The sequence below is a fragment of the Haematobia irritans genome, chromosome 5 (assembly GCF_050003625.1).
Source record: "Haematobia irritans isolate KBUSLIRL chromosome 5, ASM5000362v1, whole genome shotgun sequence".
Classification (NCBI taxonomy): domain Eukaryota; kingdom Metazoa; phylum Arthropoda; class Insecta; order Diptera; family Muscidae; genus Haematobia; species Haematobia irritans.
This window is the reverse complement of record NC_134401.1, coordinates 133,551,161-133,577,422: the sequence shown is the minus strand read 5'-3', so window position 1 is coordinate 133,577,422 and position 26,262 is coordinate 133,551,161. Positions and strand designations below refer to the sequence as shown.

Genomic DNA, 26,262 nt, shown 5'->3' with positions numbered 1-26,262 from the left:
CGCTAATAAAATCAGCACTCTAGGTCAATCTGTAATGGGTCTCATGTACAAACAACTCAATAATAATTGAAATTTTGTTGTTCAATACATTAACATTAATTAGCTCCAAGGGATTGTTGTTCAAATCTTTTTTTCACAGCAGGCAGTCCTTTGATGAGAATTCCATAGACATATTAATATGCTAAAAAGCGATGTCTTACTGTGCCACGTTGCGAGTGCTAGCAATGGATCGTGTTTTAGAAATAGAATATTATACCCTCCACCATAGGATGGGGGTATATTAACTTTGTCATTCCGTTTGTAACACATCGAAATATTGATCTAAGACCCCATAAAGTATATATATTCTGGGTCGTGGTGAAATTCTGAGTCGATCTGAGCATGTCCGTCCGTCCGTCTGATGAAATCACGCTAACTTTCGAACGAAACAAGCTATCGACTTGAAACTTGGCACTTGGCACAAGTAGTTGTTATTGCAAATGGTCCATATCGGTCCACTTTTACGTATAGCCCCCATATAAACGGTCCCCAAATTTGTCTTCCGATTGCTCTAAAGAAGCAAATTTCATCCGGTCCGGCTGAAATTTGGTACATGGTGTCAGTATATGGTATCTAATAACCATGAAATAATGGGTCCATATCGGTCCACTTTTACGTATAGCCCCCACATAAACAGACCCCCAAATTTGGCTTGCGATTGCTCTAAGCGAAGCAAATTTCATCCGATCCGGTTGAAATTTGGTACATGGTGTTAGTATATTGTCTTTAACAACCATGCCAAAATTGGTCCATATCGGTCCATAATTATATAAAGCCCCCATATAAGTCGATCCCCAGATTTGATCTCCGGAGCCTCTTAGAGTAGCAAAATTCATCCGATCCGGCTGAAATTTGGTACATGGTGTTAGTATATGTTCTCTAATGACCATGCAAAAATTGGTCCATATCGGTCCATAACTATATATATCCCCCATATAAACCGATCCCCCGATTTGGCTTGCGGAGCCTCTAAGAGAACCAAATTTTATCCGATCCTGCTGAAATTTGGTACATGGTGTTGGTATATGTTCTCTAATGACCATGCAAAAATTGGTCCACATCTGTCCATAATTATATATATCTCCCATATAAACCGTTCCCCAGATTTGATCTCAGGAGCCTCTTGGAGGAGCAAAATTCATCTGATCCGGTTGAAATTTGCAACGTGGTATTAGTATATTGTCTCTAACAACCATGCCAAAATTTGTCCATATCGGTCCATAATTATATATAGCCCCCATATAAGCCGATCCCCAGATTTGACCTCCGGAGCCTCTTAGAGGAGCAAAATTCATCCGATCCGGTTGAAATTTGGTACGTGGTGTTAGTATATGGTATCTAACAACCATGCAAGAATTGGTCCATATCGGTCCATAAATATTTATAGCCCCCATATAAACCGATCCCCGATTTGGCTTGCGGAGCCTCTAAGAGAAACAAATTTCATCCGATCCGGCTGATACATGGTGTTGGTATATGTTCTCTAATGACCATGCAAAAATTGGTCCACATCGGCCCATAATTATATATAGCCCCCATATAAACCGATCCCCAGATTTGACTCAGGAGCCTCTTAGAGGAGCACAAGTCATCCGATCCGGTTGAAATTTGGAACATGGTGTTAGAATGTGGTCTCTAACAAACACGCAAGAATTGGTCCATATCGGTCCATAATTATATATAGCCCCCATATAAGCCGATCCCCAGATTTGTCCTCCGGAGCCTCTTGGAGGAGCAAAATTCATCCGATCCGGTTGAAATTTGGAACATGGTGTTAGTATAAGGCCGCTAATAACCATGCCAAAATTGGTCCGTATCGGTCTATAGTTGTATATAGCCGATCCCCAATCACACAAAAATTGGTCCATATCGGTTCATAATCATGGTTGCCACTCGAGCCAAAAATAATCTACCAAAATTTTATTTTTACAGAAAACATTGTCAAAATGTTATTTCTATAGAAAATTTTGTCAAAATTTTATTTCTATAGAAAATTTTGTCAAAATTTTATTTCTATAGAAAATTTTGTCAAAATTTTATTTCTATAGAAATTTTTGTCAAAATTTTATTTCGCTAGAAAATTTTGTCAAAATGTTATTTCTATAGAAAATTTTTTCCAAATTTTATTTCTATAGAAAATTTTTTCCAAATTTTATTTCTATAGAAAATTTTGTCAAAATTTTATTTCTGTAGAAAGTTTTGTCGAAATTTTATTTCTATAGAAAATTTTGTCAAAATTTTATTTCTATAGAAAATTTTGTCAATATTTTATTTCTATAGAAAATTTGGTCAAAATTAAATTTCTATAGAAAATTTGTCAAAATTTTATTTCTGTAGAAAATTTTGTCAAAATTTTGTTTCTGTAGAAAATTTTGTCAAAATTTTATTTCTATAGAAATTTTTTTCCAAATTTTATTTCTATAGAAATTTTTTTTCCAAATTTTACTTCTATTTCAAATTTTATTTCTATAGAAACTCTAAACTTAATATATTTAATCGACCTTTTTTAGTTTAATATATAACACGTATGGACTATGTGGTATATATTACGGTGTTAGGAAGTTTTAAGATACCTTGTCATCGGCAAGTGTTACCGCAACCCAAGTAATTCGATGACAGTCTTCAGTAGAAGTTTCTACGCAATCCATGGTGGAGGGTACATAAGCTTCGGCCTGGCCGAACTTACGGCCGTATATACTTGTTAGAACTATTAATCAAATTAATTTGAAATAACTCGCTATATTTATTCTTTATAAGAAATAATAACGAAGATTCCAGCGACACGTGCCTTTGCATATAAATAAAAAAATATTTAAAAGAAATTTTATAAATTTGCTTAAAAAAAAGTAAATAATAATTACCCAGCAAAACAAGAGCTTCCAAAAAAGTAGTTTGGATCCCCAATTTGTGATCCAGAAGTAGTGCAAACTTGTATTTTATATGAGCTCCGATGAATTTTATATGGGCTTGTCGTGGGAAAGAAGTACTACATTTTTGGATCCTTTGCATGGCTTTAGAAGCTGTACCTTGGAAGTTCATTTGGATAAAGAAATTAAAAGAAAAAAAAACTAAAATAACAAAATTTTTTTCCAATTTCACTTTTTATTTTTATTAGTATTTTTTGCTACACTTTTATTTTCTTATCATGTAATTTTTACAAATTGAAAAACTTCTTCGCTTCCACCGTGGGTTGAACCCGGGTCTGTTGGCACCATAACAGAAGGCCTTAGCACACTCAGCCACAAACGCTATTGAACACAATGCGACAAAACATCTATTCAAATGTTTGTGATATGAAACTAATATGACACCACGGCATGACATGTTGACTACTTCCTGAGATGTTCTTCTTTATTATGAATGAACAAAATAAAGAATGCTGGTTCAAATCTCACCAGCGGCAATTTTTTTATTAAATATTTTTCTAAAAAAAATAATTACGTTATACATCGTTTTTATTTTTATTTTTTGGCATATAAAATATAACCCATTATAAAATTTTCCAATTAAAATTTTAATTGAATTTAAAAAAAAATTCAATTAAAGTTTAATTGGAACATTAATTTCGTGATTGAAGACAAATTTTTTTTTTTTTGTGGTATGTAAGAGCATACGGAAGTCACATCTGAGGATTTATATGGGGGCTATATGTAATTAAGGACCTGCTTTACATGGCTTTAAAAGGGTATTTGCTAACATTACAAAACAAATTTAAACCGGATCAGATGAAATTTGCTCCTCCAAGAGGCTGAAAAAGTCAAACCTCGAAATTATCCGATATAAGTATCATCCTACCTACAGCTACTTGTGCCAAGTTTCTTGCCAATAGTTTGTTTCGTTCTGAACTAAGCGTCTGGAAAAATTAATGATTTTAATTCTTATTTTTATATATTAATACGCTACACTTTTTTTTGGGTACATATTGTGGGCGTGTGAGAGGGTATTGTGTGCTAAATTTGGTATCAAATGAAAGGTAATTTTCTGTAAATATGTAGAATCGTTTTAATTTTTTAAATTAATGCATTTTTAGTGCATTTTTAGTTGCATTTTTATTATTTTTATTATTGACGTTGTTGTCGTTGTTGTGTTGTAGTTTGAGAGTGAGAGCGAGAGTTCTTATTTGGTTTGTTGTAGCGTGTGGGTGTGGGTGTAGTTTTTTTATGCTGGCATAGGGAATTATGCTTGAGAGTCATTTGGAGAGCAGTGACAGTGAGAAGAAAGTGAGTTAAAGCTATGGGAGTAATATAATTGTATTTTGTATACGTAAACGATGGAAATAGTTAGAGTGGGTGGGGGAGTGTGGTGGGTGGTTGCATTTTTTACGTGTTAATATGATCAGTAGTAAATTTTCAAAGTAATATTTTGTTTAAGAAAATATAAAACAATAAATTACACTGCTTCGATTAAATTTGTATGTGATTGCTACTATAAAAATGCAATATATGGATATGCGGCTGATATAATAATAACATATTTTGGATAACTGGAAAGTCATTACATTACTGTTTTTCCTTAATATTCAAAATTATCTTTTTACCAAAACTTTTGAAGTTTTCTTTTGTTATGAAGCCATATCTTTGACTTTGAATCAATAGCAAAATCCTTACAGAAATAAATTTCAAATTCTCTGGATATCAATATATTTTTTTAAAGTATGATTTTTGGACACTAAAGTATTTATTTTGCATAATTTTAAAGATATTCAAAATTAATACATTAGTGTCAAAAGAAAGTTTGAATTCCAATTTTTTTTATTAGTTTCGTATAACATTTACCATCTTTGTATTTTCTTTTCCAGGTGTTCTCCAATCATGTTCCAATGAAAATGAGGAAATTAATGTTACTGTGCGAAATTCCAAATGCTTTAAATGTTCCTGCCAGGTGAGTTAGTTTATTCTTTTTGTTGTTATTCATAAAAAATAAATACTTGAAGATTTATAAAATCCTAAATATCTCAATAAGTCTCTTTGCCAAAGCCACATTTATACTAGGATATCAATTTCTAATATAAAATATAGTAAGAAAAAAAAACAACAAAATCTATAATGGAATTTTGAAAGGAAAATCTATAAAGAAACTAGAGACATGGCCAAAATGTCCATACATTTAGTAGAACATGAATGCTTGAATATGAAACAGTAGAAAATGAGATAAAGACCTCATAACTTATGCAGTAAGGCCTTTTCATAGATTAAAGATCAATGATAGATGAATATGACATAATGTTGTCGGAAGTGACATAATATATTTTATTGACATTTTGGCGAATTTTTGGGCAACATATTTAGAATGACGACTTAACATATTTTGTCCTGAAATTTTTAATTTTCCTTTTTGGAAATGAAAATGCTTTATGCCTCTTATATTTAGTGTGTCCATCCGTGTGCCGAACTCGATCAAAATCGACGATATTGACTCGACGATATTGGTCCATATCGGTCCATAACTATATATAGCCCCCATATTAACCGTTTTCCAGATTTGTCCTCCGGAGCCTCTTGGAGGAACAAAATTCACCCGATCCGGTTCAAATGTGGAACTTGGTGTTGGTATATGGCCGCTAATAACCTACCAAATTGAACCATATCGGTCTATCACCGATCTCCAATCACACAAAAATTGGTTCATATCGGTCCTTAACCATGGTTGCCACTCGAGCCAAAAATAATCTACCAAAATTTTATTTCTATAGAAAATTTGTCAAAATTGTATTTCTATAGAAAATTTTTTCCAATTTTATTTCTATAGAAAATTTTGTTGGAACAATTTTGGAGGAACAAAATTCATCCGATCCGGTTCAAATGTGGAACATGGTGTTGGTATATGGCCGCTAACAACCATACCAAATTGGTCCATATCGGTCTATCTCCGATCTCCAATCACACAAAAATTGGTCCATATCGGTTCATAATCATGGTAGCCACTCGAGCCAAAAATAATCTACCAAAATTTTATTTCTATAGAAAATTTTGTTAAAATTTTATTTCTATAGAGAATTTTGTTAAAATTTTATTTCTATAGAAAATTTTGTTAAAATTTCATTTCTATAGAAAATTTTGTTATAATTTCATTTCTATAGAAAATTTTGTCAATATTTTATTTCTATAGAAAATTTTGTGAAAATATTATTTTTATAGAAAATTTTGTTAAAATTTTATTTCTATAGAAAATTTTGTCATAATTTTTTTTTTTTAGAAAATTTAGTCAAACTGAATTATATACGTATTTAATCGGTCTTTTTTGATTTAATATATACCACGTATGGACTGACTTACAATTTAGAAGACGGTGTTAGGAGATTTTGAGATACATTGCCATCGGCAAGCGTTACCGCAACTCAAGTAATTCGATTGTGGATGGCAGTGTTTAGAAGAAGTTTTTACGCAATCCATGGTGGAGGGTACATAAGTTTCGGCCTGGCTTACTTACGGCCGTATATACTTGTTTCTGTAGAAAATTTTGTCAAAATTTTATTTCTAGGCAAAATTTTATCAAAATTTTATTTCTATAGAAAATTTTGTTAAAATTTTATATCTATAGAAAATTTGTCAAAATTTTATTTCTAGGCAAAATTTTATTTCTATAGAAAATTTTGTCAAAATGTTATTTTTATAGAAAATTTTGTCCTAATTTTATTTTCATATAAATTTTTTTCTAAATTTTATTTCTGTAGAAAGTGTTGTCAATATTTTATTTCATTATAAAATTTGTCAAAATTTTATTTCTGTAGAATTTTTGTCAAAATTTTATTTCTATAGAAAATTTTTCTAAATTTTATTTCCACAGAAAATTCTCAAAAATTTTATTTATAAAGAAAATTTTCTCAAAGTTTTATTTCTAAAAAAAATTATCAAAATTTTGTTTCTATAGAAATTCTGCCTAAATATTATTTCTATAACAAACTTTTTCACTTTGTCAGAATTTCATTTATATAGAAAATTGTGTCTAAAATTTATTTACATAGAAGAGTTCCATAAAAATTTTTCTTGAAATTTTTTGTTGAAATTTTTTTCTTAATTTTATTTCTACAAAAGATTTTGTCAAAATTTTATTTCGTTATTGTTGTTTTTGATCTCAGCTTAAAGCCATGCATTGATTAAACTACAAGTGTAGCTTAACCAACAGAGGAAAAGTATGCTTGTCAAATTTATTTGGACAAAGCCCTATAGACTGCAAGATGGTTGGATGTACAGCTGTTTCGGAATTACCACCTTCCTCATCAGCATCCTCTACTTGCAGCAAAACTATCAACCAATTATCAGAATTATCATAAATTTTTTTTCTATAGAATATTTTGTCTTTATTTTATTTCTATATAAAATTTTATTTCTATTGAAAATTTTCTCAAAATTTTATTTCTGTATAAAATTTTGTAAAAATTTATTCTAAGTTTTGTAAAAATTTTATATATATAGAAAATTTGGTCAAAATCTTAGTTCTATGGGTAATTTTTCATTTTATAGAAAATTTTGTCAAAACTTAGTTGGATAGAAATAAATTACAAAAACTAACAAAAATATCAAAAATTATACCAAACAGTAAAAAATCTACCATTTGTGGTAGAATTGTCTCTAATATTCTACCGAATATTAACATATTAAAGGCGCCACTTATTACATGGCCTATGGATGCCTGCAATTGTACTTCTTTTTGTCCTGGCCGCTAAAAATACTTTTTTTTTTTGGAAAAGCCGTAGGCTTTTTCTATTTCTCTCCATATTTCTTGGCATTATTTGGAAATAAAATTATGGCTACAATATCACTTGACCTGGCCTCTTGCCATCGAACTATGGCCTTAGGGTAAAAACCAATACAGACAGTAATATCTGTCTCTCAGAAAGGATATTTTCTTTTTATTTATGTTTTTCTTTTCTATATTATTTACAATTATAAATATGTACAGAAAGTTTTCATTTGTTTTACATTTTATTTGTACTAATAAACATTTTTCCCTGTCTACTTTATTTGGATAATATTTCCAAAAATAATTTTGATTAAGAAACTTTTTGTGTTGCAATATTTATGAAATTACATTTAAGCAATTTAAGTAGATTACTAATTAAAACTTTGATCTAAAGTTTTGTTTCCGCTTTAATTGTAAAAATTTTGTTTGACATTTTTCTTATTATCTTTTTCTTTTGGTAATTTTCATCTTTGGTAATTGAAAAGTTATACCAATGAATGTATAACGTTGCTTTATTTATTCTGTACAAAAAAAATCGTAGATTTGTTGCATTGACTTGATTTGCTGCAGCTTCTTTTTTTATGTTGTCATGTTAGCCCTTACGAGAAGAGACATTTGATATTTTATGTATTAATATTGCCAATTTAATCCTTTGGGGGATTTATGGTATACGAGTTAAGCTATGTTTGGTTAGTATATACTTGTTTTCATATATGTGGCCCATAGAGCGTATGAGCGTTGGAAATTCGATTGAAGCTAATATAATTACTCATACCTCCAGAGGGACAACATAACGCCAATTCTACCAAAAATAGTACTGTTTGGTAGATTGTACTGGATTCTTGATATTTTGGTAGGTTTTGCACAATCTTTCTCTTCATCTATTTAAATTGTCGTTAGGCATAAAATTTTGACATAAAATAGAAAAAGTACGCAACTTTCTATAGAAATAAAATTTTGATAAAATTGTCTATAGAAATACGTTTTGAAAAAATTTACGAAAATTTTCTGTAGAAATTTAATTTTTACAAAATTTTCTATAGAAATAAACTTTTGACAAAATTTTCTATAGAAGTAAAATTTTGACAAAATTTTCTATAGAACTAAAATTTTGACAAAATTTTCTATACAAATAAAATTTTGACAAAATTTTCTATAGAAATAAAATTTTGACAAACTTTTCTATAGAAATAAAATTTTGACAAAATTTTCTATAGAAATAAAATTTTGACAAAATTTTCTATAGAAATAAAATTTTGACAAAATTTTCTATAGAAATAAAATTTTGACAAAATTTTCTATAGAAATAAAATTTTGACAAAATTTTCTATAGAAATAAAATTTTGACAAAATTGTTTATAGAAAACAAAAAAAAATTTGACAAAATTTTCTATAAAAATAAAATTTTTGACAAAACGTTCTATAGAAGTAAAATTTTGACAAAATTTTCTATAGAAGTAAAATTTTGGCAAAATTTTCTATAAAAATAAAATTTTGACAAAATTTTCTATAGAAGTAAAATTTTGACAAAATTTTTTATACAAATAAAGTTTGGAAAATTATCTATAGAAATAAAATTTTCTATAGATTTTGCAAACATTTTTTATAGAAATACAATTTTGGCAAAATTTTCTATGGAAATAAAATTTTGGCAAAATTTTCTATGAAAATAACATTTTGACAATACTTTTTTAAAGGAATAATATTTTGACAAAATTGTCCATATAAATAAAATTTAGACAAAATTTTTTAAAGAAAAAAATTTAGAAAATTTTCTATAGAAATATAATTCACACGAAATTTTCTATAGAAATATAATTCACACGAAATTTTCTATAGAAGTAAAATTATGACAAAATTTTCTATAGAAATAAAATTTTGACAAAATTTTCTATAGAAATAAAATTTTGACAAAATTTTATATAGAAATAAAATATTGACAAAATTTTCTATAAAAAAATTGACAAAATTTTCTATAGAAATACAATTTTGACAAGATTTTCTATAGGATTAAACTGTGAGAAATTATTCTATAGAAATAAAAATTTGACAAAAATTTTTGTAGAAATCAAAATTTTGGCAAAATTTGACAAAATTTTCCATAAAAATAAGATTTTGAGAAAATTTTCTATACAAATAAAATTTTGACAAAAATTTCCTGTTGATATAAAATTCTGCCAAAAATTTTCTATAGAAATAAAATTTTGACAACATTTACTATAGAAATAAATTTTTGACAAAATTTTCTATAGAAATAAAATTTTGATAAGATTTTCTATAGAAATAAAATTTTGACAAAATTTTATATAGAAATAAAATATTGACAAAATTTTCCATAGAAATAAAATTTTGAGAAAAATTTCCATAGAAATAAAATTTTGAGAAAATTTCAATAGAAGTACAATTTTGACAAAATTTTTTATAGAAGTAAAATTTTGACGCAATTTTCTATAGAAGTAAAATTTTGACAAAATTTGTCATAATTAAGATTATGACAAATTTTTCTATAGAAATAAAATTTTGCACACATTTTCTGTAGAATTTTGACAAAATTTTCTATAGAAAGCAAATTTTGCAGAATTTTCTTAAAAAAAAATGTACACAATTTTCTTTAGAAATAACATTTTTTACAAAATTTTCTATGGAAATAAAATATAAACAAAATTTTCTATAGAAATAAAATTTTGAGAAAATTTTCTATAGAAATCCAATTTTGACAAAATTTTTTATAGAAGGAAAATTTTGACACCATTTTCTATAGAAATAAAATTTTGACAAAATTTTCTATAGAATTAAGATTATGACAAATTAATAGAAATAAAATTTTGCACACATTTTCTGTAGAATTTTGACAAAATTTTCTATAGAAATAAAATTTTGACAAAATTTTCTATAGAAGTAAAATTTTGACAAAATTTACTATAGAAATAAAATTTTGACAAAATTTTCTGTTGAAATAAAATGTTGACAAAAAATTTTCTGTAGAAACAAAATTTTGACAAAAGTTTCCATAAAAATACAATTTTGACCAAATATGTTATTCCATAGAAATAAAATTTTGCAAAAACTTTCTATAGAAATAAAATATTGACATAATATTGATAGAAGTAAAATTTTGAGAAAATTTTCTATAGAAATACAATTTTGACAAAATTTTCAATAGAAGTAAAATTTTGACACAATTTTCTATATAAGTAAAATTTTGCAAAAATTTTATATAGAAATAAAATTTTGTCAATTTTTCTAAAGAAATATAATTTAAAAAAATTAGAGAAATAAAATTTTGACAAAATTTTCTTTAGAAATAAAATTTTGACAAAATTTTCTATAGGAATAAAATATTGCCAAAATTTCCTTTTCCATTATGACCCCATCACCGTTCGGTAGTGGTGGGAAAAAAATAATTTGCTTTATATTAGAATACCAGGGAGCGTATAAGTGATTTACTTTGTTCTTGCTAAATAAAATTACTCATACTTCCGGTGGACCACAACAGAGCCAAAGTAAAACAATGCTGCCCAATTTCTCTCTCATTCGCTTTTCATTCGTTACCACCATAAATTTTACAACCATTGTTGGCCTAATTTTTATCTGAGAATTTTCTCTAAGGTCATTTCTAAATTTATATTAACCCCCAACCATGGGTTAATGTAAAATCCTATTTTTGGCCATCATATTGTAAGCCAAATATTCGTAATGGTCAGTTGATTTTGGAACAACAGAAAGAGCTGTAAAAACAGTGGCCAAAAGTTATTGACCTGTTTTAAGTAGTTCACAGCTCAAAACTTAGCCTCGAATCCAAATGGTGGAGGGGGGATGCCAACGGAATGTCGTAAAAATAAAATAACAAATGACAATTTTTTTCTTTATGTCCAATACCAACAACTATTATGGCAAGTAGAAGGAAATATTGCCAAAAAAAATTAAGAATCATGTCCATGTCCCTTGTATAAAAGAAAAATAATCGAATGATCGCAACAATATTTCAGTTTAATCTAAAACTTTACACCACTTATCATCATCTTCATAAAACATACGCATTTCCCTTTTGTGAAAATGTCTCAGTATATTCCCGTCGCAACCCTTGGGCTATGAATTAAAAGACATGCAATGACATCTAAAAAAGGAAAGAGTATAAAGAGGAAGAAAACTTTAAAAAGCTTTTTCTCGAAAAAAAAAATGCAATGTTCTCATGCTGTTTTTTTGTAATGAAAAAAAGTTAGGCGCCATATCTACCAACATTCAATGATGGAATTGAAATTTTCAATTCTCTTACTCAGTAATTGAAATGAAGAGCAATGGTCTCAATAATGGATGGAAGAAAAAGTTTTGTATTTATTATAGTAAACTGTCAAAACTCATAAATACCATGTCAAGAGATACAATTAATTTGCTGAAAGTTTTTTTGAACACAATTGCTAGGGAACAAATATTCACGACTGCTTATAAGGGTATGGTCACAAATATGAGACCACAATGAGTATCTCCTTTTTTTAATAACGTATCAATTAGAAAAGTCTGAAAATTTAATTCCATTGAGGAAACCTCTTGAAGTTGCTACCTTTAAAAAAAAATTAACAAAAAAATCTAAAATTGTTCATCACTAATTTACAATTTTCCTTAAATCTCACTTTGCCTTTGACATAGTTTCTTTTCGTGCAAATAATCTATGAACCATTCTAACTTTATGGCATCATAAATAATGTCTACATCCCATTTTACGAATAAGTTATTCAATCTTTCCGCATATAATACCAAACAATAATTTCACATTTTATTTGACTTTACCCGTTTTGTGGTAGAACTAACTATTGTTGGCTAAGTACTCTAACTCTGTATGAGTGGCTAGTACTTGAATAACAATTTCACTAAAATGTATCTCCATCAGTTCCATGTAATTCCCCAGTGTCATTTGCATTTTTAAGACATAATTTTTATAGTTAAAAGTATCATAAATATGTTAGCAAATGTTTCGTTTATACTTTTCTCATTTTTTTGTTTCGTAAAAAATTATTTCCAAAACGAAAAAAAAACTTTATAAATTAGAAAACTCATTTGTGTTATTTCAAAAACTGCTAGAAGGTCACATTTATTAGATTGAATAGAAAAAGAAAATAGTATTTCATCTGTAAATAAATTAAATATTCTATTGCTTCTAATAAAAAGGAAATTTCGAAACTTCTATAGAAATATTTGAAAATTTTTATTTTTATAGGAAATTATTGCAAAATTTTATCTTTATAGAAAATTTTTTTATTTCTATAGATATTTTTTTTGCAAACTTGTATTTCTATAGAAACATTTTTGCAAAATTTTATTCCTATAAGAAATTTTTGCAAATTTTTATTTCTATAGAAAATTTGTTGCAAAATTTTATTTTCATAGAAAATTTTGTCAACATTTTATTTCTATAGAAAATTTTGTCAACATTTTATTTCTATAGAAAATTTTGTCAAAATTTTATTTCTATAGAAAATTTCTTGCAAAATTTTATTTCTATAGAAAAATTTTTGCAAAATGTTATTCCTATAAGAAATTTTTGCAAATTTTAATTTCTATAGAAAATTTGTTGCAAAATTTTATTTCTATAGAAAATTTTTGCAAATTTTTAATTCTATAGTAAATATATTAAAATCATAAATCAAAATTGTATTTCTATAGAAAATTTTGTCAAAATTGTATCTCTATCGAAAATTTTTTCTATGGAAATAAAAAAATTTTATTCCTATAGAAAATTTTTGCAAATTTTTATTTCAATAGTAAATTTGTTGCAAAATTTTATTTCTATAGAAAATTTTGCAACAAATTTTATGTCTATAGACAATTTCGTAAAAATTTTATTTATATAAAAATCTTATTCAAAATTTTATTTCTACTGAAAATTTGGTCCAAATTTTATCTCTTTAGAAAATTTTGTCAAAATTTTATTTCTATAGAAACTTTTGTCACAATTTTACCTCTATAGAAATTTTTTGTCGAAATTTTATTTTTACAGAACATTTTTTCAAAATGTTTATCTATGTAGAAGATTTTGTCAAAATTTTATCTCTACAGATAATTTTGTCGAAATTTTATCTCTATAGAAAATTGTGTCAAAATTTTATCTCTATAGAATATTTTGTCAAAAATTTGTCTTTATAGAAAATTTTCTCTAAAGTTTATCTCTATAAACAATTTTGTCAAAATTGTATCTCTATAGAAAATTTTGTCCAAATTTTATATCTATAGAAAATTGTGTAAAAATTTTATCTCTATAGAAAATGTTGTCAAAATTTTGTCTCTATAGAAAATTTTGTCAAAATTTTATCTCTATAGAAAATTTGTTGCAAAATTTTATTTCTATAGAAAATTTTGTCAAAATGGTATCTCTATAGAAAATTGTGGAAATTTTTTTGTCTCTACAGAAAATTTTGTCCAAATTTTATCTCTATAAAAAATTGTGTAAAAATTTATTTTTTTAGAAAATTTTGTCAAGATTTTATTTCCATAAAAGTTTTATCTCTATAGAAATTTTGCTCAACATTACCTCTATAGAAATTTTTGCCAAAATGTTATCTCTATACAACATTTTGTTAAATGTTTATCTTTATAGAAAATTTTTTCAAAATTTTGTCTCTATAGAAAATTTTGTCAAAATTTTACCTTTATAGAAAATTGTGTAAAAGTTTATTTTTTTTGGAAATTTGGGCAAAATTTTATCTCTATAGAAAATTGTGTCAAATTTTTAGCTCTATAAAAATTTTTGTAAAAATTTCATCTTTATAGAAAATTTTGTCAAAATTTGATCTCTACAGAAAATTTTGTCAAAATTTTACCTCTATAGAAAATTGTGTCAAAATTTTATTTCTATTGAAATTTTTGTCAAAATTTTATTTTTATTGAAAATTTTGCCAAACTTTTATCTCTATAGAAATTGTGTCAAAATTTTATCTCTATAGAAAGTTTTGTGAAAATGTTATCTCTGTAGACAATTATGTCAAAATTTTATCTCTATAGATAATTTTGTCGAAATTGTATCTCTATAGAAAATTGTATCAAAATTTTATCTCTATAGAAAATTTTGTCAAAAATTTATCTTTATAGAAAGTTTTCTCAAAATGTTATCTCTATAGACAATTTTGTCAAAATTGTATCGCTATAGAAAATTTTGTCAAAATTTTATCTCTATAGAAAATTTTTGCATAATTTTATTTCTATAGAAAATTTTGTCAAAATTTTATTTCTATAGAAAATTTTGTCAAAATTTTATTTCTATAGAAAATTTTGTCAAAATTGTATCTCTACCGAAAATTTTGTCACAACTTTATTTAGAAAATTGTGGAAATTTTTTTGTCTATATAGAAAATTGTGTAAAAATTTTATCTCTATAGAAAATTTTGTCAAAATTTTGTCTCTATAGAAAATTTTGTCAAAATTTTGTCTCTATAGAAAATTTTGTCAAAATTTTTTTTTAGAAAATTTTGTCAAGATTTTATTTCCATAACAATTTTACACCAGTAGAAAATTTTTAAAAATGTTATCTCTATAGAAAATTTTTCTCAACATTTTATTTGTTATCTCTATAGAACGTTTTCTCAAATGTTTATCTCTATAGAAAATTTTCTCAAAATTGTGTCTCTATAGCTAATTTTTTCAACATTTTATTTCTACAGAAAATTTTGTCAAAATTGTATCGCTATAGAAAATTTTGTCAAAATTTGGTCTCTATCGAAAATTTTGTCAAAATTTTACCTCTATGGAAAATTTTGTCAAAATTTTACCTCTATAGAAAATTGTGTAAAATTTTATTTTTTTTTTTTTAGAAAATGTCAAAATTTTATCTCTATAGAAAATTGTGTCAAAATTTTATGTCTATAGAAAATTTTGTCAAAATGTAATCTCTATAGAATATTTTGCCAATATTTTATCTCTATAGAAAATTTTATCTCTATAGAAAATTGTGTCAAAATTTCTATAGAAAATTTTGTCAGAATTGTATCTCTATAGAAAATTTTGTCACAACTTTATTTCTATAGAAAATTGTGGATAATTTTTTGTCTCTATAGAAAATTTTGTCAAAATTTTATCTGTGTAGAAAATTGTGTAAAAATTTTACCTCTATAGAAAATTTTGTCTCTATAGAAAATTTTGTCAAAATGTTATCTCCTTAGAAAATTGTGTAAAAATTATTTTTTTTTTTAGAAAATTTGTCAAGATTTTATTTCCATAAAAATTTTACACCAGCAGAAAATTTTGAAAAATTTTTATCTCTATAGACATTTTTCTCAACATTTTACCTCTATAGAAAATTTTGCCAAAATGTTATCTCTATAGAACATTTTCTCAAAATTTTATTTATACAGAAAATTTTGTCAAAATTTTATCTTTATAGAAAATTTTGTCAAAATTGAATCTCTATTGAAAATTGTGTAAAAATTTTATCTCTATAGAAAATTTTGTCAAAATTTTGTCTCTATAGAAAATTTTGTCAAAATTTTGTCTCTATAGAAAATTTTGTCAAAATTTTATCTTTATAGAAAATTTTATCTTTGTAGAAAACTTTGCCAAAACTTTGTCTCGATAGAAAATTTTGTCAAAATTTTATTTTTACTTTTTGTAAATATTCAATACGTAATCTTCATTCTAATGTATACAACTCACAAGAAAACTTTCTCATCCATTTCTTTAAATAGCACAGAAAATGTAAGCTTCTCATGCAAATTGCTTCGAACACCCAAATCCAGAGATCAGAAAAGTTTTTTAATGAATCTCTCATAAAGTGTGGTGAAAGTATTGACTTTTTCAATTACAATTTTCTTTTTGCATGGAGGACATTTGAAGACTATGTTAGCAAGAATATCAATGTTTCCATATTCAGATATTTTCTGTTTTTTTTTTACGATACAAGAAGTTGGGGGTGAAGCACTTCAATTAGTTAAAAGCAATCAAGGATATAAGAAAAGAAACTTTTGAGTACTCTTCAAAGTTTCTTCGATTGAAAATATAATCAACTCTTGTCAATTGTTCCTTTATACAAAGATTCATTTTTGACCATGGGTAGATGATGTTTTATGTAAATTATAACAAAAAATTTTGTTGTTGTTTAACCTTTGAGCGATAGACAACTTAGTCAATCGCTAGTTTGATTACCATAAATATTTAATAAAGAAATAGGATTTAAAAAAAATCTATGGAAATGAAATTTTGAAAATTTTTCTACGAAAATTAAATATTGACAAGCCATTCTAACAAAACACAATTTTAGAAAATATATTCTAAAAATTCTACGGAATTTTTTAAAATTTTTTTTATGGAAATAAAATGTTACAAAAGTTGTCTACAAAATTTAAAAAAAAAAAATTCTAAAAAAAAAAATTTTGACGAAATATTCTATAGAAATGAGATTTGTACCAAATTATCAATAGAAATACAATTTTGCAAATATTTTGGTTGTGGATATAATATTTTGCCCAAATTTTTTATGAAATTAAAATTGTTCAAAAATTTTCTACAGAAATAAAATTTTAACAAAATTTCTATAGAAGTAAAATTTTAACAAAATTTTCGTAGGAACAAAATTTTCTATAGTAATAAACTTTTGCAAAAATCTTTTCTAGAAAAAAAATTACAAAAATTTTGAAAAAATTTTTAGAACATTTTTTAAGGAAATTAAAATTTGCAAAAATTTTCTATAGAAATTAAATTTTGACAATATTTTCGATAGAAATAAAATTTTGACAAGATTTTCTATAAAAACAAAATTTTCTATAGATATAAAATTATGCAAAAATTTTGTTTAGAAATGAAATATTGTCAGGAGTAAATTTATTTTTTACTTTTTTCGTTGATTTATCGCTACACCAGATATACTTCTAAAGATAATATTATAAAAATCATATTTCTCTTCATTTCTTTTCCTACTGTCTTAATGGTCCATCTAACGGCATTTTGTTGCCAAATTTATTTAAATATTATTTTTTTCAGTGTTTTAAAAAGTGTGATATCTGAGAATCTAAAGATATTCCAAATATTCACAATTAGAATATCGCATAGTAATAAAAATTATAAAAGTCTTAACATAAAATTATTTATTTAAAATTAGCAGCGGTGCTAAGGCAAAGCTAACAGCGACGTTGGTTGTAGCTGGAGCTGCTACTGACGCCGCTGCAGCAAACCAATCGATATCGAACATTCAAAACTTTTGAAATTGATTTTTACGACTCAAGGTCGTCAAACGAGTTAGACACAAATACCCTCTAAGCTCTCATCAAATGGTGATCAACGTTCTGCTATTCTCTCATGAAGGTTGGCTGTGGCGAGAGGGGGTAGGGTGGGAGAAAGAGATCTTATTATCATCATGCGAATTCATCTATCCAAGAGATAGAAGGAGATACCACAGAGCTAAGTTGTACCGTAATCAACGTCACATCTGTACTAGATTCAGGGGTTGTCTACTAAGCGGCTTTCATTATTCACGTATATTGAATTGGTTAATGTGTGTGTGTGTGTGTGTGCGAGTTACTAACTGAATTGGCCATCTGACTGGGTGGCTGACAACTGTCAGTCGTTTGTTATCATCTCCTCTGGCAGTTGTCAAATGTAAACGTAAGCTTAACTGAACCTACCTTCGGCTACCCCGGGGCAGCAGACGTAGCACAATTAAACCGCAAATGCACAAAATGAGGAGGAATAATAGCAGCAAACTATCCCAACCGCGACGACGATCATTTGGTACACTTGGCGCCGTATTAGAAAAAATCGAACAGAATCAAACGACATGTACAACATCAGCTATACCAGCAGAAAATGTTGCCCCTAACCAAATACAATCAATTGACGCCATGCTATAGGATTACGAATTAGTTTGGGATTTACATTAAGGGAGGTTCGAATGGCAACGAAGTTGGATGTACCCTATATAGAAAATTTCAAATGATCATCATATCAGAAAGGCTATGAAATAATCAGGAATGACACCAGTGTTACGCTGAAAAAGAATTGCTGAGCTGTAGAGACTGGGATTGAACCCTTCACTTTTTGTATCCCAAGCGGGCAAGGTGGCTTGCACAGTCAACTTCTTCAAAAAAAAATTCGAAAAGTCTAAGTCTTTTTTATGTTGGTCAAAATCGACTAATAGGCTTCTTATAGAAATCAAAATCTAATGAATTGATGCAGGATTTTATTTCATCTTTGATGAAACTTCATCAAAAAATACAAAGTTCCAACATCAATATTCGACTTTTCAATAATGGCAAAATCTGAAAATCGACTTTTTCAAATTTTAGTCGAACAGTCCATTCTTCCCCTCATTTTAATACATAGCCTTGACGAAATTCACTTTGAAACACTTAGTAATGTCACCAGCAGTAGGCTGAAAAAAATGTTTGGTCGAAACTAAAATTTAATTGGTCATACAAGCAAGGTTGCCACTAGTGCCAAAAATAATTTACCAACATTTGAAGAAAAATTTACCAAAAATTTACCAAATTTAAAAATATTATTTTGATCAAATTTTTTCTTCGAAAACAAAAAATTTTATTATTTTATTTTAGAAGTTTATTTATTATATATTTTGTTTCTCTCCTACTAGCGATAATTACTTTTATGTTATAAGGATTTTTGCTTTCCCCATCAAGGGAAAGTTACTACTTCTACAAAAAAAGAAGGTCTTACAGTGGATTATGACAACGCAAATTAAAAATTTAACTTCCATAGCAAAATTTGTCAACATTTTTATTTTCTCAATATTTTTACTTCTACAGAGAACTTTGTCAACATTTTATTTCTATAGAAAATTTTGTGAAAATTTTTACTTCTACAGAACATTTGGTCAACATTTTATTTCTATAAAAATATTTCTCAAAATTTTACGTCTATAAAAAGATTTCTCAAAATTTTACGTCTATAAAAAAATTTTGTCAAAATTTTATTTCATCTTTTTGTTGTTTTTTTTCGATCTTTATTTTTCAAATAAAAGTTTTTCTGTTTTTTTTCGAGCTTGAGATATATATATGTATTTTTATTTTCCTTCAATATTTCGCAATTTTCTTTGAATTGCTTCTTCAGGAAGTAATGATCTATAATAAGTATATTATAATAAATTAAATTAATAGCATAAACTATATGATAACAATCTATTTTTTAATATTAAATACATTTACAACATAATAATATTCCTGAAGAAGCAATTCAAGGAAATTGCGAAATATTGAAGGATAATAAAGATACATATAGATCTCAAACTCGAAAAAAAAACAGAAAAAGTTTTTAAAATTTTGTTTCTATAGAAACTCTTCTTAAAATTTTATTTCTATAGAAAATTTTGTCAACATTTTTACTTCTACAGAATATTTGGTCAACATTTTATTTTTTTTAAAAAGATTTCTCAAAATTTTACGTCTATAAAAAAATTTTGTCAAAATTTTATTTCTACAGAAATGTTGTCAAAATTTTATTTCTATAGAAAAATTTTGTTACATTTTCTTTCTACAGAAAATTTTGTCAAAATTTTTGCTTCTACAGAACATTTGGTCAACATTTTATTTCTATAGAACATTTCGTCACAAATTTAATTTATACAGAAAATTTTGTCAAAATTTAGTTCTAAGAAAGATTTTCTTAAAATTCTATTTAGACAAAATGTTATTTCTATAAAAAAAAATGTTGTCAAAATTTTATTTCTATAAAAGATTTTGTCAACATTTTATTTCTATGGAAAATTTTGTCAACACTTTATTTCTACGAAAAATTTTCTCAAAATTTTATGTCTATAGAAATTTTTCTCAAATCTTTATGTCTATAGAAAATTTTTGCCTATTTTTATATAGAAAATTTGTAGAAAAATTTCACAAAATTTTATTTCTTAAAAAAATTTGTCAAAAGTTTTTTCTAAAGAAAATTTTGTCAAAATTTTATTTCTAAAGAAAACTTTGTCACAATTGTATTTCTATAGAAAATTTTGTCAACATTTTATTTCTAAAGAAAACTTTGTCACAATTGTATTTCTATAGAAAATTTTGTCAAAATTTTATTTCTATACAATTTTTTCTCAAAATTTTATTTCTATAGAAAATTTTTATCAAACTTTTACTTCTATAGAAAATTTTGTCACAGCTTTTATCTATAGAAAATTTTCTCACAATTTTATTTCTGTAAAAAAATTTATAAGAATTTAATATCTATATTCGACCAATTTTAATTTCTATAGAAAATTTTATTAATTTTTTTCTATAAAAAATTTTCTCAAAATTTTATTTCTATAGAAAATTTTCTCAAAATTTCATTTCTATACAAAATTTTGTCAAAATTTTATTTCTATAGAAAATTTCTTTATACTTTATTTCTATAGAAAATTTTGTCAAAATTTTATTCCTATAGAAAATTTTGTCGAAATTTTATTTCTGTGGAAATTTTTGTCAAAATTTTATTTCTACGGAAAATTTTCTCAAAATTTTATGTCTACGGAAAATGTTTGCATACTTTTAATTCTATAGAAAATCTTCTCAAAATTTTATTTCTTTAAAAAAATTTCTCAAAATTTTATTCCTATAGAAAATTTTTATCAAACTTTTACTTCTATAGAAATTTTCTCAAAATTTTATTTCTATAGATATTGCGTCAAAATTTTAGTTTTACAAACAATTTTGTAAAAATTTTAGTTCTATAGAAAATTTTGTCCACATTTTATTTCCATAGAAAATTTTGTCAAAATTTTATTTCTATAGACAAATTTTGCAAAATTTTATTTCTATAGAAAATTTTATCAACATTTTATTTCCATAGAAAATTTTTGTCAAAATTTTATTTCTATAGAAAATTTTCTCATAATTTTATGTCTATAGAAAATTTTCTCAAAACTTTATGTCTATAGAAAATTTTTGCATACCTTTATTTAGAAAATTTATATAAAATTTTATTTCTAAAAAAATTTTGTAAAAATTTTATTTTTAAAGAAAATTTTATCACAATGTATTTCTGAAGAAAACTTTGTCACAATTGTATTTCTATAGAAAATTTTGTCAAAATTTTATTTCTATAAAAATTTTTCTCAAAATTTTATTTCTATAGAAAATTTTTACCAACTTTTACTTCTATAGAAAATTTTGTCAGAGCTTTTATCTATAGAAAATATTCTCACAATTTTATTTCTGTAAAAAAATTTATCAGAATTTAATTTCTATAGAAAATTTTCGACTAATTTTATTTCTATAAAAAAATTTTCTTAAATTTTTTTTCTATAAAACATTTTTTCACAATTTTATTTCTATAGAAAATTTTCGACCAGTTTTATTTCTATAAAAAATTTTCAAAAAATTTTTTTCTATAAAACCTTTTTTCACAATTTTATTTCTATAGAAAATTTTGTCAAAATTTTATTTCTATAGACAATTTTGTCAGAATTTGATTTCTATAGAAAATTTTGTCAAAACTTTATTTCTATAGAAAATTTTGTCAAAATTTTATTACTATAGAAAATTTTGTCAAAATTTTATTTCTATAAAAAAATTTGTCAAAATTTTATTACTATAGAAAATTTTGTCAAAATTTTATTTCTATAGAAAATTATGTCAAAATTTTATTCCTATAGAAAATTTTTTTCGAAATTTTATTTCTATAGAAAATTTTGTCAAAATTTTATTTCTGTGGAAAATTTTGTCCAAATTGTATTTCTGTGGAAAATTTTGTCAAAATTGTATTTCTGTGGAAAATTTTGTCAAAATTTTAGAAATAAAAAACAAACAAAAAAATTCTCAAAATTTTATGCCTATTGAAAATTTTTATAAAATTTTATGTCTATGGAAAATTTTTGCATACTTTTATTTCTATAGAATATTTCCTCAAAATTTAATTTCTTTAAAAAAATTTACTCCTATAGAAAATTCTAAAAAAATTTCTCAAAATTTTATGTCTACTGAAAATTTTCATAAAATTTTATGTCTATGGAAAATTTTTGCATACTTTTTTTTCTATAGAATATTTCCTCAAAATTTAATTTCTTTAAAAAATTTTACTCCTATAGAAAATTCTATAGAAAATTTTTTATCAAACTTGTACTTCTATAGAAAATTTTCTCAAAATTTTATTTCTGTAGATATTGCGTCAAAATTTTATTTTTACAGAAAATTTTGTAAAAATTTTATTTCTATAGAAAATTTTGTCAACATTTTATTTCCATAGAAAATTTTGTCAAAATGTTATTTCTATAGAAAATTTTTTCAAAATTTTATTTCTATAGAAAATTTTATCAAAATTTTATTTCCATAGAAAATTTTTATCAAACTTTTAGTTCTATAGAAAATTTTCTCAAAATTTTATTTCTATAGATTTTGCGTCAAAATTTTATTTCCATAGAAGATTTTGTCAACATTTTATTTCTACTAAAAATTTTGTCAAAATTTTATTTCTACGAAAAATTTTCTCAAAATTGTATGTCTATAGAAAATTTTCTCAAATATTTATGTCTATAGAAAATTTTTGCATACTTTTATATAGAAAATTTATAGAAAAATTTCACAAAATTTTATTTCTAAAAAAATTTTGTCAACATTTTATTTCTAACAAAATTTTGTCAAAATTTTATATCTACAGAAAATTTTGCCAAAATTTTATTTCTAATTATTTCTAATAATTAGAATAAAGAAAATTTTGTCAAAATTTTATTTCTAAAGAAAACTTTGTCACAGTTGTATTTCTATAGAAAATTTTGTTATTCCTATAAAAATTTTTCTCAAAATGTTATTTCTATAGAATTTTTTTCAAAATTTTATTTCTATAGAAAATTTTATCAAAATTTTATTTCGATAGAAAATTGAAGAGAAAAAATATATGCAAAATCTGCTAAAACTTCAAAAAATCCACCAATGTGTAAAAAATATACCATTTTTGATAGAATTTTACCAACTGTGGCAACCGTGCATGCAAGCCTCACAATCGTCTCTTTGGTGTACGGTCGATACTGGTATTAAACCCATGACTCTTTGTATGCTAAACGGACATGCTAGCCATTGTACCAGGTGGCTGGCATGGTCGACTTTTTGTAAAAACAAAGTCAAAATGTGTAAGTCGATTTTTTTAAATCTTCAAAAATCAAACCGTTAATCGACTTTTAATGTTGGTCAGAATCGGCTCCTTATATTAAACAAAATCTGCTAAGAGAACTTTAATAAAACAATTGCATTGAAGCAGGATTTTTATTCAATGGTTTTATGTGATAAAAATTTGTCAAAAAAAATCGAAAGTTGTCTTCCCAATAATCTTAAAATTTTAAACTCAATTTTTCATATTTCCAAAAAGTCGACTTTTTTCAATTTTTTAAAAAGTATCAAAGTCAAACATTCGTCTCTTATCTCTTATTTTCATTTGTATCCTTAATCTTGGTGGCATTCGTTTGAATCGGTTGACTTAAGCGTGCCGACCACATTATTTGCAAGTTCCCGCCATTCGAATTCCAGTATATGGCGAATAGCTTGGAATATTGGCTTCTGGGTAACACACATATATGCTATGACATAGATAATGACGCCGTCTAAACAATCTCTACTATGAAAGTTAATTTTTTTATCAGCTATACAACAACAGCAATAATAATAACAAGCATCCCGCTAACGCCAGATTTAAGTGAGGCTTAAAAGAGCGTTAACTTTCGAAGCCGTTAAAAAGCAAGGAATTCAATGATAGGAAAAAATATCGACGTTGTTGTTTTGTTTTTGTTGAATCAAAACCAAATGAAACAAAATCTCCTCAATACCAGTCACTGACGGCATTGCAACGTCACAGATGTCTGCCGCCGGTAGTTAGCCAAGAACAAGAAAAACAAAAAACACAAACATACACAAGCTCTGAGAATACCCTAAGCAGGCAGAAGCACAAAAACAGTGGCAGCTTAAGCAAATAGCCGAGACAATCAATGCAGCTAAAGAATTTTTTACGCTCTTCTTTAATAACAAAGCAAAACAAACAAAAAACACAAACATACTCCCCATCTGAGATCAGAGAGAATTGAGTCTCCATGGGCTAGAGATGGCAAAGCAGCATTTTGATTATTCTCTCGTGCAGAGCTGTGACTGATCGCTGACGTTGCAGATATGCTAGGAAACTATTGGCGCCCGACGTTGGCAACTCAATGACTACTCTATAGTCATTGTACCTGTTGTTGTTATTATTGCCTGGTGATGGTGATCATAGCCCGGGGCTTTGATGGCCACAAATAACAAGCGTTTGTCTATTTAACTGTCGCCAGCCAGTCAGTCAGCCCTTAGGCCATATCGTTGTGTGTGTGTGTTTTGTTGTTTTCTTCACATAGTCCCATCATAGATATCTTCAAACAAACCCCCCCATCCCCCACCAAAATCCCATAGAAAGGGGTGAGCTGAAATATTGGCAAACACACGCTTCAAATGAAGCAATGAATATAGCCATAATAACAGCGACAACAACAAACGTGACAGCAAACAAACAATAATTAGAAACTATTAACTTTAGGACGTTGGATGTGATGGTGATGTTTGGATGTCGATTCATCTATAGATCGATATGTAGTGGGCCGGGAGGGTGGGAGGGTTTAGGTTTGCCTCAAACGGGTTAGAAAAATTCATGCAAACCACACAAAACACAGAAATAGCAAAAAAAAAAAACTTCCTAATATCCATCAAACATTGATTTTTGGCTTGTGGGTTGTATTTTTCCAAAACGATTAAGGCTTCCCCGAGGAAATAAAAATCTGGATAAGATTGTCGTTACTTCAAAGAAAGTCAAATATTTAGAGAGCGTTTAATTAATGATCGTCTGCTAACATTAGAGCACAAACATAAATCAAATTCGACATTAGTTTGACATCAGTCAGTTAATGTTAACCAACAATATTTCCGTAAAAAAATGAAGGCAAATTTTGCATATGTTTTCTTTTTTTTGCTTTATAAAGGGCTAGGCCTAGTGACAAAGAAAAGGATTATATGGCCAGTTGAAATAGGGATTTTATGCGAATAAAAAAATTCTTAGCCAAAAAATTTAAAAATATTAATTTTTAAAAATCATTCATTTCTCATACACCAAAAAAAGAATTAAACGCAACTTGAAACAAAATGCAGACCTATTCTAAAAACTAACAAGCCACAATTATAATAAAATAATATTTTTTTTCAGTAAGAAAATTTTATATTTTGAAGAAAATAATTTGGAGAACAAATTGCTTAAATATCAGTAGAGCTATATGAAGTTACTTTTTAGTCAAATTGTGAACTTCGTTTGTTGAAAATTTATTTTTTTTTTATCATTTTTAGTTTTCGCCATTAAGCAATATATTATTAAAAAATTTATATATTTAGAAAAAATAAATCGGTTCGCTTTTCTCTGAGGGTAGAAAAAAAGTTTAAGAATATTTTCTATAGAAATAAAATGATGAGAAAATCTTCTATAGAAATACAATTTTGACAAAATTTTCTATTGGAATACAATTTTGACAAAAATTTCTATCGAAATAAATTTTTGATAAAATTTTCTATAGAAATAAAATTTTGACAAAGTTTTCTATAGAAATAAAATTTTGACAAAATTTTCTATAGA

At 25.9% G+C, this 26,262-nt stretch overlaps 1 protein-coding gene across 1 annotated transcript in view; it reads left to right on the top strand.

Annotated features, from left to right (window-relative positions):
* cv-2 (crosveinless 2-secreting protein) overlaps positions 1 to 26,262 on the top strand; it is a 234,315-nt gene that overhangs the window by 147,349 nt on the left and 60,704 nt on the right. The window contains exon 3 of the mRNA XM_075311125.1: positions 4,838 to 4,920. Within this exon, the coding sequence (XP_075167240.1) occupies positions 4,838 to 4,920 (83 nt within the window). The remainder of the gene's footprint in view (positions 1 to 4,837; positions 4,921 to 26,262) is intronic.